Raw genomic sequence first — 14,713 nt, 5'->3', positions numbered from 1 at the left:
ACAAGTGTCTTACCTGCTTACCAAAGCCACTGAGTGGACATCCGACTAGCTCTCAGTTCTCGCGTTATCACCGAAGGCTATGTGCGCTCAATTTGGCTCTTGTGGATCGATTTGCCGAGTACGACTGAATCGCGCGATGCGGGTTATCAGAAGGCTCCGCGGATCCCGCACTAACAATAGTCTGCAGAAAATATTTTCTTCACCGGTGAAGCAGCTATGCCCTCTCTCGGCGTGCGTGTTGCGATGAGGGCCAAGAGAAAGGCCCGTTGGTGGAGGCGGAAGAGGAGAAGATGAGGGGGCCAGGCCGTCTTCACTAGCAGCGGACGAGGATGTGCACGACTGCTGCCTAATGAAGAAGTGATCATGAGGTACCGTTACCTCCAACCCCCTGCTACGCCATTAGTTGAAGGATGTGACACGAGTTGGAAGTGGTCTGTCCCATCGTTTTCCTCCTGCCGGCCTTGGTGCATTGGAAACGACAGTAGCGCCTCTGTCTGGGGAACGAATCAAAGGGGCGTCTTTAGCTATTGTTCCTCTACCCGGATATGATCACCAATATAGATGTATATGGCATGGGTGTCATTCACACGGCGTGATCTTCGTGAGGTCGGCCAAACCGGACCAGGGGCAGGTCAGCCTGACGGCAGCCGAGCCCAGAGAGCTGCAGCATCATGGGGAGAGTTATTTGCGGTAAGGGAACGCGTGGATACCGGACAGGCCAGGACGTGCTGCGTCGCAAGGGCCCCGGGTGCAATCTTCCCTGACTCCTCCGCCTGATCCCTCGGCGGAGCCGTCTTCTGGAAAGCCCTGGAACTTCCTGAACAGGTACCTTGTGCGTGCCCGAAAAGCCGTCTCTCGAGCCGACGCAGGTCAGCTGCAATGTTTTCCCAGGCAGGAAAAATGTGATGCTATGGGGCATTGCATTGATTCGTCCAGGCCTGCATACTCTCTCAATCAAGCGAAACGGCTCGGTTCCGATCCCAGCGAAGAGAGAGATCCATGAAAGCAGCCGGCCACCACAATCTGGCGATTCTTCGTTTGCTTCGTGCAGACCGAGCTGTCCGTACCTCGTGGTTGATGATTTGATGAACGCCGGGTAAGAAGCGGAGGCGGATCCGACAGGCTGCGCACCAAGCGTTCGAAACCCGACATAAGACCTATCGCATTCACACCTCAGGCCTGCGTCCCAGGTAGAGACGTCTTTCTCATGGCTCGCTTGAATGCGAGAATGGGGGTTAGGACTGAGTGACACGGAGTTGGTTTCGTACAGGAGCCAGGCCGTAGCCCGGACTGGCGCCCACGTGGCCACCGCCCAAATAAGCGAAAGGAGAGCGCAAGCCAGGAGCCTTGTCTTCGCCCCAAACACACTTGGCCCACGGGCTAACCACGGCCCTGCAAAGTGCGGCCCTTCAATCTTGTAGCTTCCGAGGACACCTCCCAAAGTTCTTGACCCTGAATATCGTCCGGAGAGAAAGCGAGAGAGAGGGCACACGGTTGTCCGTCCCAAGGCCATGTCCTCGGGAAAATTCCCGTCACCAAGCCTTATCGGGCCCTGCCGGTGGCGGATGTTGCCCTGCCCTTCGGCCGTCACCGCATCATTTCGCATCGCGGTGCTCTCGGTAATTGGGAACAGCCTCATTCTAGATGGGAATGACAAACAGCAACACCGAGCCAATAGTGGTGATCAATTGGACGGCGATAGGGAGTGGTTCAGAGCTTGTGTGGAGGAATGTGCGATGAGCTCACCTTGTTCGATCATGGCGGCCTAATGCAGCCTTTCAGCAGCTTTGGGGCGTACCCCAAAACCTGCAGCGTGTTGGGCGCTTCCGCAGTGTGATTGGGAATCGCCACGACCTGTGACCAAATGACGCCGCCTTGCCAGAAGATCCCCAGCCCGCCGCTGCCGAGCGGGGGCCCACCGGTGCTAAACCGGTGGAGACGGCCAACAAGCCAATGTGATCCAATCGCCCGAGCTCGCGTGGAAGGCGCGTTGCCGTGACGAAACTGGCATCATTCGGCACGGGTGAGGATGTGCCAGGGAAGGGGAAGCTTGGTTAAGGAGCCGTAGGTAGTCGTACTGCTCCTCGACCAGCCTGCACGTCTCAATGCGCTCCCCACGCAGGCGGCAGATAATGACCGAGTGGTGAAGCCTAGATCAAGCGGGATTTCGTAATGACGGGCGCCCGCATCAAGCCTTGCCCGTGGCTCCGCGGCACACGGAGTCTAGAACTCGCGGCGTGCTTTACGTGCTGCTTGCGTAGTCATCTGCCGTTGCAGTGGTTGCCGCCGCTTCACCGTCTTTTGGAGGATAATCGGTTCCTTGGAGGCAGCAGGAGGCCCTCTGAGCCTCGTGGCCCTTACCCGCCACTTGCAGTCGAGGCTGGTGTGCGTATTGATCGCTCGTCAGGTGAGGACTGGTGTGCGTATCATGTTTCACGAATTTGCGGCTGTGTCCGTCGACGGCGCGGGTGTTCTTGGCCCCATGCGGCAGCACCAGCAGGCTCGCTCGTGTGTCCGCGCTTTCGGGTCTTGTCTCGTCCATATTGCGCGAGGAGAAAGCTCCGGATGAAATGAAGAAGATCCTGAGGCTCGCGCAGGTCCCTTCTTGCTGCTGCTCCTGTGACGTGACGCACATGATCCAGAGAGACGTGCTTGTTTGGCGGAAGGGGGCCGTACTGGCGCTCTTGCGGGGCTATCCGGCTCCCGCTGCGTCAGGCATCGTGTGCCCACGCTGCGCGCACCCACGCTATCCCGGGCAGCTGGTAGAGCCCCAAGCATCCAACCTTGCCCATGGTGATTCACGTCATCCACGTCGTACAAGAACAAGCCACAGCAGTCGAACAAACGAACAGCGCATCGTAAACCGAGGGCGACAGGATGTCCGAGTCTGTGTCTGAAGAGTACAAGGAGATTGTGGAGCTGCACGACCGAGAATTCCAGAAATTCTCCATCGACAACCAAATATACTGCGTCCCGGTAGATGAGGTAAGTGCGGCGTATTCCTTCGACCCTCGCAAATGGGGTGCAGCCTGTGGTTTTTTGGTCTCCTCTCGAGGGCCCGGCTGGAACCACGGCGGCCAAGACATGTTGGTTCGGTCGAGTAGAGTGTGCTGAGGCAGAAACAACAGGGCGAAGAGCAGCGGCTCGAAAACCAGCACCAGATCTTGCAATATCTTTTCGAAGGCCGGTTATTTTTCCCGCCCATCCAGCACCCGAAAAAAGTCCTCGACTGCGGGTATGGCCGAGGCAACTGGGCGCTGGAGATGGCGCAGACCTATCCAGACAGCGAGGTAGGTCCTTCATTTCTAGATGTCCTCCCGACTCGAATCAGGGACGGCCGAGAGGGGACAGAAGAAGAAACAAATATGCAAATTTTCTATCCATCCAAGCCCAGGAAGAGCTGCGGGTCCGAGATCCTTTTGTTGGGGAGGCGGCAGTGATGCTACAGGGCTGCGAAAATTCTTTGCTGACAGACGATGCCATAGATAACAGCCGTCGATGTTTATCCAACCAACGAGCTTCCTGACGACCAACCGGACAACCTGTGGATTGAGGCATGGGACCTCAACCAGACGCTCACGCCGACGTACAAACCAAACGAGTACGACTTGATCCACTCGAGGCTTGTGGCGCCTGGCATAAAGCGAGACCGGTGGCCACGATACATCCGAGACATCGTCAAGCTGCTCAAGCGCGGTGGCTGGGTCCAAATGGCCGAGTTCTACTACATCATCCAGTCAGACAGCGGAAGACTGACGGACGAGCACGCGTTGATGCAATGGTCCAACGGGTACCGGCACACGATGGAGCGAGACCGGGATCCCCGCATAGGTCGACATCTGGGACAGTTGATGCGCTCGGCAGGGTTAACAGACGTGCAGGAGGTCACGTACCGAATGCCGATTGGAGGATGGCCGACGGGTAAGGTGCTTCGTTCGGAACGGGCCTTCAGGGCATGCGGAATCGACCTTCCGCCTTGATGCCTGGTTCGTGTAACACTCGGCTAACAGGCATCCTCGTCGTAGATCCGAGACTGCAGTGGGTAGGTCAACAGAATCTCGAGAACATCGGCGCCATGCTCGACTCGCTCGCGATATGGCCCTTTACGGCGCGCATGGGCTGGACCAAGGAGCAGGTGGCTACGTTGACGGAGCGGGCGCGGCAAGAGGCTGCCGATCCGCTCCTGAAGCTGTACATCCCGCTGTAAGATGGCTTCACCCCCCAGGTGCGACAAGCATTGACGTCTGACACAGAACCGTGGCTTGGGGACGGAAGCGAGCGTAAATCTTCTGCGGGGAAGAAGTGGGTCTCCTGCGCCGGCGGTTAGCCACCAGATAGGCCAGGCACTGCGCGTCAGACGCGCGGGAGTGAGGTGCGAGATTGGACCAACCAGAAGACGGCTGAACGAGCATAAAGCAGATTGTTTTGGCGCGGCATATGTGGCTTGGCGTTCTTCCTAGCAACCAGAATGAAACCTTTTTCGCTTGCTGCGTTGCCAACGGGCGGGGTGTGAGTGTGCGTGAGAGCGCGACGCGGGCCTGGCGGGGTGCGGATGCAGCGTCACGCAGCGAGCAGGTTGAGGACGAGTGAGTTGATGAGGAAGAGCGCAAGGAAATGACGAGTGCAGCAGTGAGGTACAGCGGCGGCCCGACTTCGAACAGGGACAGCTCCGACCAGGATGGCCAGCCGGGAGAGGAGAGGTGAAGCACGGCAGCCACGGCGTCTCCCGGCGAGGAGTAAGAGCAGGCGAGTCTGGCGAGGGTGGGTAAAGGGTGGAGTGGAGTTAAAGTTTAGGGAGAAGATAGTGTACCGGGCCGCCAAGGACGCGGGTTCGGGAAGGGAAGGCAGGATCCAGAAGAGCTGAGGCCGTCTGGCCGTGCACGGCGGCAAGGCGTCACTGGCGAGGAGGCTGGCGAGTTGCAGAAAGTGATGACACAGGGCAAGAGCAGGAACAGCAGCACGCGGGAAGCCATCTTGAAACGCGCAGCCCTGGGCGATGGAGGCTCCCGTCTGACGGTCCCAGGGCACGGCAGGAAAAGGAGGACGGCAGCGGTGGGCCACCCAGCAGAGTGGTTCCGACATGTCATTGAGCAATGGCTGGAGGAGATGTGGCACCTGGGTCGGCTCAATTTCAAGGCGCATCCACGCCCGTCGTCCCAGCGCCATGACTCGGGCATCGTCGGAGGAACAACGCAGAACGGGCCGGAGATCGATCTGCTGCAGCGTCTGGCAGCCTTCTGGGGATGCGGAGGATCGAGTCCTCACCGCATCGCGCAGGCGTGGGCCGGCTTCGCTGCACACGACGTCCAGAAGCACAGAAACATGGCCTGTCCAGCTGCAGCCGTGGATCCACATCCCGGTTGATCCGACCTCAAAGCACCCACGGAACTATCGACTCGGGATCCTAGCTTTCGCGGAAGACGGCGCGCTGTTAGGGCCGCATGCGCCTACAAGCACGTGCGGGCTTGCCGCAGCCGCCGCCGGCTCACTCGCCGCGCGCCTGCTGTTGCTGCCGCAGCCGCCAGCTCCAACGTGTCAGGGCCTGGCCCGCCGTCTGCTCCAGCTTTGCGCCCCGCAAGGCGCCGCAGCTCGCTGTATCGAGCGACATCACGGTGAGCCTGTGCCGCACAGCGCAGCACCCTCCTCGCACGACCTGGACACCGCCCTGCCCAACGTCAGCCGAAACAGCAGCCCAACGACGATCCATCATCAGACTGCCTACTCAGGAAGCACCGCATCCCAAGACGCTGACTGAAGATTATTATTCCCGCGCTCGCACTGGCAACTTTGCAGCCGCCCCTGACTCGCGCCGTCGTCGAGGAATCGCAAGTCCGCGGTAAATCCGCGCGCTTCCCCGTCGCCAGGGCTGCAGGGGCTGCAAGCCATCGTCCTTTTTTCTCGAACGAAGTCCTTTGCGGACGCCTGGCGCTGTCACGTGAAAACGCGCGCCGGGCACGCAGCCGCTGCGCCAGATCGGGATGCATATCATCAGGTGGTGAGCCCTGCAACGCGCGCATTAGGCTTCGCGACGCACCCTGACGTGTCCGCAACGCCTGTCCTTATCAGGCCTGCGCAGCTACCATCGCCGTCGTAGAACCACATCTCGACACCGCTTCGTCTCTCCGATGCGGACCGCCTGCATCCGAGCCTCCGTCCCCTCCTCCCCGCACTCCGAGCGTCCGCCGTCAGCCACCGCTTCCTTCTCTGGTTTTGACAGCCGCCACCCAGCGGGGATCGACGTTTACAACTCTAAATAGCCTTCCGGCAGCACACCACCCCCAGCACCGCGCCGTTGGTAACCCCTCTCCTCGGGGTTCCTGATCTTCCCTTTTAGCCTGTTGTGCGCCGCCACCTCCGGCCGTACCGCCAAACCCGCTTAGAGCCGCCTCGGTACCTATTGTTGCGTGCATTTCTCGTATGTTTCTCCGCCGCGGGACGCTTGCGCAAGTCAACACGGGGTCAGAATACCCGCTGCCAAAGCCTCTAGGCCTCAAACTGCGTCATGTATGACCGGAGCGTGCCATCCGTTCCGTTCACGTCATGTCAAGCAACGCTGCAATGTCATGCCGTCGAGGCTCCGCGACTAGCAAGGCTCAATTGCGGGGGTGAGGAGGGGCAGACGTATTGTATAAATGGGAGTGAGATCTCGCGACGACCCGTTGGTTCCTTGCCTACATGATCGAAAGCTTGTCATAGCTTCTCGTACAAAATTCTCCGTTTTGCTCGCTTGATCGCCATGGTATCCTCGTCTTTTGTCAATCTGCTGCTCGCTCTCCTAGTGGGCGCTGCTTCCGCTAGCCCCACTCCGCAACACTACTCATCAGCCCCCAGCTATGGGTCCTGGGATTTGCAAAAGTTCACTAGCTTGGTTGCATTCGGAGACAGCTATACAGACGAGTCCCAGCTAGCCTACTTCATTTCGACTGGAGGCCTGGCCCCACCGCTCGGCTGGATTGGTCCTGAGGTACTAGTTATCCGAGCCTGTCTCTGAGTCAAAAATTCGCTCACATTCTCTCGGCAGAGCAATTCAACCTCCACCGGTGGCCGTATCTGGCCTCGATACGTGGCAGACTATACCGGAGCAAACCTATACGATTATGCTGTTTCAGGTGCCGTCTGCTCCAACAAGCAGGTGGACCGCTACCTGAGCTTGATCAATGCCTCCTTCCCCGACGTTGAAGGCTATGAGATCCCAAAGTTCCTTGCAGACAGGTCATACACTCCCGCAAATGGCACATCTGCGTTCATCGTCCCGGACACCGAGACCGTCTACAGCATGTGGATCGGCACGAACGACATTGGCAGTAACGCCTTCCTGACTGAGTCTCAAACTCCTGGTCTGACCATCGTTGACTACATCAACTGCGTGTACAATCAATTTGACACCGTACGCATATGATTTCAATTTGAACATGGGAGCACAGCTGACTCCCAAGCGTAGCTCTATGAGAACGGCGCCCGCTACTTCGTGCTCATGAACCTTGCACCACTGCAACTCGCTCCCGTCTACGCAACTCCTGAGAATGGCGGTGTTGGCCAAGTACAGAATCAGACCGAGACCAGCTACCGCATGAAGGAGCAAGTGAATCTTGCCAATGCCGTGTACAAGTATCAGACGCCGTACGAGCAGCTCGTCGCCAACCGCTATCCTGGCGCGCACTTCGCCATCTTTGACATGTATAGCTTGGTGAGATTTAACCCCGCTACAGCCTAGTCTATCGCCTTCGGCTATCTTGGATCAGCTTCAAACCAATCTTCAACAAGGCAACTTGCTGATTATGATCACAGTTCACCGACATGTACGAGAACCCGGCCGAGTACCTCAATGGCACCGCACCGCTGAATGTGCAGGGTTACATTACGGCCAATGAGTCGCTATCGCTCAGCGACCGGGATAGCTACTTGTGGTACGACGCACTGCACCCGAGCGAGCAGGCTGACCGTGTCATTGCGCGCGAGTTCGTCGATGTGGTTAAGGGTACCAGCAAGTGGGCGACTTACTGGTGATTTAATTGTAAATAATCACTTTCTCCCATTTTCCAGGAGACCGCTACGCTCCAGGCATGAATGAATGATGAATTCAATTTTAGACTGCTATTTGTGTTGAAGCATAAGTTGTTCCAGGTAAAGGGGGGAGGTGGTGATCATGTCAAATCGAATCAGGTAGCCTGCACTTGGTTTAGAAATCCACCTCCCAGGCTAACGCGGCCCACCCTCCAGCAGCTAATAGTATATGTAACTTAAGGCGAGGAGTTCAAGCTGATGTCCGGATGTATTTGTTCTATTTTTTAATGCACATCTGCTTCCGGATATGCGCTTCAGCTCCCCATGAATTATTGCCTCAATTTTTTTTTCTAAAAAAAAAAAAGTTGCTCTAGAAATCGGGTAAGCTGCTACGCCCGAATATATAGCTCGCCTTTTACAATCAGGCTTTATTATTCCTTTGAGAGTGAATAATAATACCACTAGGCCTGTTGAGGAGTGGCAAAGACCAGAGCGCTCTGCATAATCGCAGAAGGCCTGTTTGGAATCTAGCTGGGGGCTTTCAAAAGAGGGCTATCACTTAGAGCTGTTCGCACTCTGCTTCTTTCCTGTCGACAACAACGAGAATACTGCAAGTCGACACTAGCACCTATATCCTCGGCACCACAGCTCAATTATCTCCTGTACCGAATCTGGTGATGCTCACAACCCCTCCTTAAATATCCGCGTCTACGCGGCGACCCCGCGCCCCGCACCCGCACCCGCAAACCATCGCGGACCGCATTCCGCGGTTGGCAGCGGCATACGGCTAGGTAACCTGAACCACGGTGCAACTCTACCACTATAATAAATGAAGCCTGCGAGCTCCATCTGTCAGCATGCAAGCAGGACTCTCTTCAATTCGATCTACTCGCCCTAGCGTTACCCAAGAGAAAGAGAAAAGAAAGACAACGCCTCTCTCTCTCCTTTCCACCACCTGATATCACAATAAATTAATTTACCACAATGTCAACCTCCAGCACCGCCTCCCAACAGCCTCCCCTCCACCTCCACACCTACTTCCGCTCCTCCTGCTCCGGCCGCCTGCGCATCGCCCTCCGCCTCAAGCAGCTCCCCTTCACCACGACGGCCGTGCACCTGCTCAAAAACGAGCAATCTGCCGCGGACTACAAGTCGCTCAACCCGTCCGGCACGGTGCCGACGCTCACGCACACCTACACGACCACAGGCGACAACGGCGGGATCCGCAAAACGGTCACGATAACGCAATCCACGGCCGCGCTCGAGTACCTCGACGAAGCCTTCCCCTCCTCGACGCCCGCGCTCTTCCCAAAAGGCTCGACGCCGGACGCCATCGAGCAGCGCGCGCACGTGCGCACGCTGGTTGCGATTATTGCGTGCGACACGCAGCCGCTGACCAACAGCAAGCCGATCAAGGCGGTCAACGAGATGGGCCAGGACGGGCAGGCGTGGGCAAGGGACTGGACGGTGAGGGGGCTGGATGCGTTCGAGGGGTACTTGGCGCGGACGATGGTCGAGGCGGGCCAGGGTAAGTGGTGTGTTGGAACGGGGGTTACGGCGGCGGATGTGTGTTTGGTGCCTGCGGTGTGAGTATTGATTTGTCCCTTCTTTTTTATTGTTACTGCTTCTGTTCCCTTGCCCTTCTATTCGTCGTCATTTTCTCGGGGAAAGAGCTGATGATGGGTACAGGTGGGCGGCGCAGAGATGGGGCTGTGACATGGAGAGGTGGCCGAAGATTATGGGTGTGTTCCGGCACATGGAATCGTTGGATGAGGTGAAGGCAGCGCATTGGAGGAGGCAGGAGGATACGCCTGAAGAGTTTAGGGAAGCTTGAGGACAGCAAAAGAACGCACGGGGAGTGCTGCAGCAGATGGCTAGCGCGAAGAATGGCAAGGCCTTAGAACATAACGTGAGTATGCCTCTGCTCTTCCTTTTTTCTTAAAAAAAAAATCAAAAAGAACATGTATGGGTAGTTGAAGCTATCATCCGAATGTAAATGTAGGATTAAAAATTGTACATTCACGTCCGGACGATAGCTTCAACTACCCATAGTATGAGAGAAAAATAAATTCACGCTAGCCTCCGGCTGCAATACCCTCCTGTAGAGCTAAGAATTGAATTGAACACCCGAGTCGATCGGATTACTAAATCGATGAAAAATCAACATTTCGTGGGTATTTGACAGGAGGTAAGGCCAATTGGCATGGGTATCTTAAAATGGACGCGGGAAGAATAACAGCAGAGCATAGCAAAGCTTCTACTTGGCCGTCGGCGCAGCATCTAGCCACGCCCAGGTGACTGTCACTCTACCGCTGGCAATTGGCGCCAGTTTCTCGAATGCGCCAGGACTGACATCAAGATCAGTGGGTTCGCAGCCAGTACCTGCGTTTCTCGGATTAGTCCGGTTTCAGCTTGCAAGAACGATACGCATTGTCCACTTACATCTGTCCACGACCGTCAGGTCCACGCTGCGCTCCGCATTGACATCCTCATTGAACCTTCGCGCCCTAATCTTCATCCCGCACAGCACCACCTGGTTCGGATCCGAGCCGGTCTGCACCTCATCCCAGATCTTGTACGACAGCGACACGATATCGTCGTCGTCCGTGGACGTCTCGCCGCAGGCGCCGAGGCCGGGGTTGTAGAATGTGAGATCGCCGGAATGCGCTTCGGAATTATCAGGAAGGGGCAGGTTCTCGCTTCCGCTGCTGTAGCCGTCAGAATCGCGATACAACCGAATGGTGCGGCGCAGAGAGATGCGCACCTCTTCTTCGACAGGCCTACGCCCAATCCCACGGCCAATGCGATTATCGCGAGGATGACGCCCAGCAGGACGAGTAGGAACATGCGGCGCGTGAGCCCCAAGTACTTGCGATGCGGCGGACATGCGGCGTCGAACTTCTGGCGTAACGCCTCACCCAGCGAGGGCTTGGTGCTTCCGCCATGCGCCTGTGCTGCAGGCTCCCATTCGGGGACCTGCGTGGAGCGCGTGGGTTCGGTGGTGGGTAGTGCTGCTTCGTCCTTCATGGTTGTTCGTATCCTCTCGTGATCGCTGGGTGGACTTGACGCGGATTGTGGGAAACGGCTGGCGACGAGTAAGATGGCAGCGGCAGGTTACGAGCGGGAGAACATGGCGTTAAGAAGATGGCGAACACGTGGAGGACTCAATTGGGGTTGCAGAACGAGTGAGAGTGGAACAGGGAAAGCGGCGCGGGTCTGCCTTGGTTCTGCGCGAAGCGCGCGCGAGCGTGCTGGGGGGTGGCAGGGCCAGAGCGAGTCGCGCTCAGGAACATGGTTCGCAGCCTCCACCAAATCTCCGCCCCGCAATCTTAAATCATGAGCTTATCAGTCTAGCCTCAACACCATTGCCGACGGCTTCTCAAATATTCCCCACCTTCATTGCGATCAAACCTCGAGCCGACATTCAAGCCCTTCGACAATGCTTGCGATGCGCGACAGTTGACAGCCTGTCAGCCGCGGTCAAGCTGCCAATCGATTCGCGCGCATGTTGTTTGCTATTCATCGCAAAGTTGCGCCACTTTCTTCTTGACTTCACTGGCTGACTCTGATCCAATGATTAGCAAAGCGCGTTTGATAAAAGCGCCAAACTGTTAGATTATTCGCTCCTCGGATCACGGCTGTGTCAAATGCAGTGCTCAAAAAAACTGGGTATTCATCAAGGGGCGCTATTCGCCTCCCAACAACTCTACTAACTTTTTTCTTCATCCAAAGCCAGCTTCTGGATTGAAAGTAAAATCATAGCAAAGCGCACGTAATCTCTCCCAATGGCTGTTCTTCATGGCCACCAGGGCCTTCACCATTCACTCCTGGAGACTCATCGGCCAGCTAGTACAGGCCAATGCAAATGTCACCCCTCACCCGCGCAGTGAGGTGAATCTCCGCCTCCAAGTCGAGCTTGATACCGACGAGCAGCGCTGCCGATTTCTGGTTGCCGTTCTCATCCGTTGCGCCCTTAAGCAGTTGGCCTATTTTTCGCGTTAGTATGGCTTTTTCCTTTTCCCTCTTCATTGGGCTCTCGGAGAAGGTCTTACCAGCAGGCTGTGCAAGGTTGGCAGAGGATGGCGGGGGAGGCAGGTGCGAGCCAGGCTGCTTGCTGTCATTGCTGTTGACCAGGGCACGACGGCCGCCGCGAGCCTGGCCGTCCGAGTCCGAGTCGCTGTTGTAGGCGGGGCTGCTGGGGTTGCCGAAGGGGGCAGTGGTGGTGGGCTTGGTGCTGTGGGAAATTGATGGTAAGTCAATGACCAACGGGTACTGCAGTGGGATCAAGCATACTTGGCAGCAGACATGTTTGCGGTGGTGTCTTGTCGAAAAGGACTGGATTAATATTAAGTTTGGGTGGAGTGGAAAGTCGGAACCGGCCGGCTTGTTCAGTGAGGAGTTGAGTAGAGGAGTTGTTGGTAGAGAAGGCTGCTTGCTGATGGTCCTTTCACATCGAACTTCCACTGAGCTTATATACAGACTTCACAGCGCTTTCGGTGTTGAGGCCTCTGGGTTGATTTGCGCCTTTCGAGCTCCAGATGCCAAATTCGGCACGCATGAATTCCCTTCCCCCTCGTCTGGGGCCGGATCGTTCGACGGAGTCGCCCGCGGCGCATCAGTAAACGCGCCGCAAAGACAGATCTTCCTAAGGTTTTGCAGCTCATGCGTAGGCTGAAGCAGTGTAGCGAGTCCTCTAACGGGAAAGGAGCTTGGACCACGAAGCCGCCCTGGGATTCTGAAACCAAAAGGGTCTCGCACGTTGACCCGTCGCTTACTTCTGATCTGAGCATCACGCGATATTCTCTACTCTTGCCGGACCTGGAGTCTCGGCGGGAATGTCTTCGCGACGCACGTTGCTGGTTTTGTTCGCCTTAATGGGTCCAAACTAAGATCTGCCACACCCAAGACAGCTCCGCGACAACTCCATCCTAGCCAACCTCCATTCCAGCCGTGCATCTGTCGCAGAGTTACACATTTTTGTTTTCTGGCCTGAGATTTGCACATCTGGCATACTTTCTCTCAACACAAAAATTCATGCAACAACTGTCCACGACAATGACACCACCAATCCCATACGCCACAGCGCCAGCGCTACCAATACCAACAACAATCACACAACATGGTTCTCTCTATGCTCTTGGCCCTCACCACATGCCCTGCCATGTTGGGCACGCAAGAAGCGATCCGGCAATCGCAATCCAAAGAGCGACGCGAAGAACACCGCGCCCGGCGCTGCAACTTGATCGCGACATGCGTCAAGCCGTCCATCCGCAGTCGCGAAATCAACGGGCGCCAGGTCATCCTGCGCGACAACAAGCTTTACATCGACACCGGCACCGCCCCTGAAGATGAAGAAAACCCCGCCACAAACGACCATTTCAACCCGACAGAAGAAAACGAGCGCCGCCACGGTCACCCCTTCGCCGGCTACTTCCTCCAGTATCCAGATGCTGAGTTTGAGGGTCTCGTTAGCACCATTACCGATGTCGCGCCAATTCTGAATTGGATCTACGTTGACAGAGACACCGGCGAGGTCAAGTACGGCGTGCGCGCTGATGCACAACCGAACGTCACGGGGCCGTTTGACTGCACGCGCCTGGATCGTCGCTTGACTCTCGATGGGTGGGAGGGCTTCGTTGCAGTCGAGGAATATCCAGCCGTCTGGGCGCTATATTTCGACCTAGATGACGATGGGTTGCGGGGGAAGATACCCTTTGGCACAAGGGTACTAGAAGTCGAGCTGCAGAGGAGAGAGAAGAAAGTCACTGTCGATGTCAAACGCGAGGCTGCGAAGGAGCAGGAGATTTTGAAAATGCAGATGGAGCAGCAAAGACAACGACAGGAAGCAGCGCAACAGCAAGAGGAGGCGCAACGACAGAGGCCAGAAGAAGATGCAGACGACGAATCTCCGGGTATCGAGACCTCGAAAGATTCATCAGCAGTTCCTCAGATTGTCGCTCATGCAGAGGAAACTGAAAGCTACCCGCATGTGCTGGACCACCGCGAGCGAAAATACCAGGACGAAGAGAGCGGACATCCTGGCAATGAATCTCCCCGCCACATCAACGAAACAGACTTTTCCCGGCTCAGGATCAGTACCGGTGCAGATTCAGGCTCGCTCGCAGAGCAAGCAGAAGGAACAGTTGGCACTCCCACCGATACAAATTGCGGTGCATCCATCTGGTCCGCGCCAGAAGAGACCTCAAAATCCGTGAGAAATGGCTCAGTCATTTCTCACGCTACTCCAGACAGCTCTGTCCAGGGCGACGATGAGGTGGCTGCTGCGGAAGCCGTTTTCAGGCAAAACGATGCAATAGGCGCCCCGTCACCACTGTTCTCGCAGAAGTACAGAAAGCCTTATGTTGAGGACGAAGAGTGAGGTGGCAGCTGCGTCTTCAAATTACATTCCTCGTAGAATATACGTCTGGTCACTTTCTAATTCACGATCTTGTATGTTTTCTGGTACAAGTCTACACTTCTGCATTTTTGATTTGCACGTCAAAGACCGTCTGCTCTGGAGGAACCCGAAGCAGTTGACTTCCTTTCATCCGAGTCTTTTTTAGTCATGGCATGCCGATTACCCATTTGTCCGCTTCAGCGATTGGCTGGACAAAGCGGGTCCAGCCCCCGCAACGGCAATACTCTATTTGGCGATCACCCGCACCTCCTTGACAAGATGTGCCTCGTCCTGAGGGAGTGTATGGGAAAA

The 14,713-nt window shown here is 56.4% G+C and overlaps 6 protein-coding genes across 6 annotated transcripts; 4 read left to right on the top strand and 2 right to left on the bottom strand.

Moving 5' to 3' along the window:
• Positions 1-2,877: 2,877 nt before the first annotated feature.
• On the top strand, positions 2,878-4,207 carry LTHEOB_8889 (Methyltransferase type 11; the record flags this gene model as incomplete). Its single annotated transcript, XM_035518415.1, has 4 exons — positions 2,878-2,985; positions 3,129-3,290; positions 3,486-3,921; positions 4,011-4,207. The coding sequence occupies 4 exons, from the start codon at positions 2,878-2,880 to the stop codon at positions 4,205-4,207; spliced, it is 903 nt and encodes a 300-aa protein (XP_035369788.1).
• A 2,529-nt stretch (positions 4,208-6,736) lies between these two features.
• Positions 6,737-8,007, top strand: LTHEOB_8888 (Lipase GDSL; the record flags this gene model as incomplete). The annotated part of the gene is made up of 4 exons (XM_035518414.1): positions 6,737-6,964; positions 7,022-7,387; positions 7,442-7,687; positions 7,789-8,007. The coding sequence occupies 4 exons, from the start codon at positions 6,737-6,739 to the stop codon at positions 8,005-8,007; spliced, it is 1,059 nt and encodes a 352-aa protein (XP_035369787.1).
• A 981-nt stretch (positions 8,008-8,988) lies between these two features.
• Positions 8,989-9,594, top strand: LTHEOB_8887 (Maleylacetoacetate isomerase protein; the record flags this gene model as incomplete). Its single annotated transcript, XM_035518413.1, has 1 exon — positions 8,989-9,594. The coding sequence occupies one exon, from the start codon at positions 8,989-8,991 to the stop codon at positions 9,592-9,594; it is 606 nt and encodes a 201-aa protein (XP_035369786.1).
• A 667-nt stretch (positions 9,595-10,261) lies between these two features.
• Positions 10,262-11,031, bottom strand: LTHEOB_8886 (Riboflavin aldehyde-forming enzyme; the record flags this gene model as incomplete). The annotated part of the gene is made up of 3 exons (XM_035518412.1): positions 10,262-10,386; positions 10,447-10,712; positions 10,769-11,031. 3 exons carry the CDS (start codon positions 11,029-11,031, stop codon positions 10,262-10,264), a joined length of 654 nt encoding a protein of 217 aa, XP_035369785.1.
• An 819-nt stretch (positions 11,032-11,850) lies between these two features.
• LTHEOB_8885 (uncharacterized protein) lies at positions 11,851-12,311 on the bottom strand (the record flags this gene model as incomplete). Its single annotated transcript, XM_035518411.1, has 3 exons — positions 11,851-11,990; positions 12,057-12,238; positions 12,298-12,311. The coding sequence occupies 3 exons, from the start codon at positions 12,309-12,311 to the stop codon at positions 11,851-11,853; spliced, it is 336 nt and encodes a 111-aa protein (XP_035369784.1).
• Positions 12,312-13,123: 812 nt separating this feature from the next.
• On the top strand, positions 13,124-14,383 carry LTHEOB_8884 (uncharacterized protein; the record flags this gene model as incomplete). Its single annotated transcript, XM_035518410.1, has 1 exon — positions 13,124-14,383. One exon carries the CDS (start codon positions 13,124-13,126, stop codon positions 14,381-14,383), a length of 1,260 nt encoding a protein of 419 aa, XP_035369783.1.
• Positions 14,384-14,713: the final 330 nt, after the last annotated feature.

This window comes from Lasiodiplodia theobromae, assembly GCF_012971845.1.
Source record: "Lasiodiplodia theobromae strain AM2As chromosome Unknown scaffold_29, whole genome shotgun sequence".
NCBI lineage: Eukaryota > Fungi > Ascomycota > Dothideomycetes > Botryosphaeriales > Botryosphaeriaceae > Lasiodiplodia > Lasiodiplodia theobromae.
This window is presented reverse-complemented; position numbering and strand designations above follow the sequence as displayed.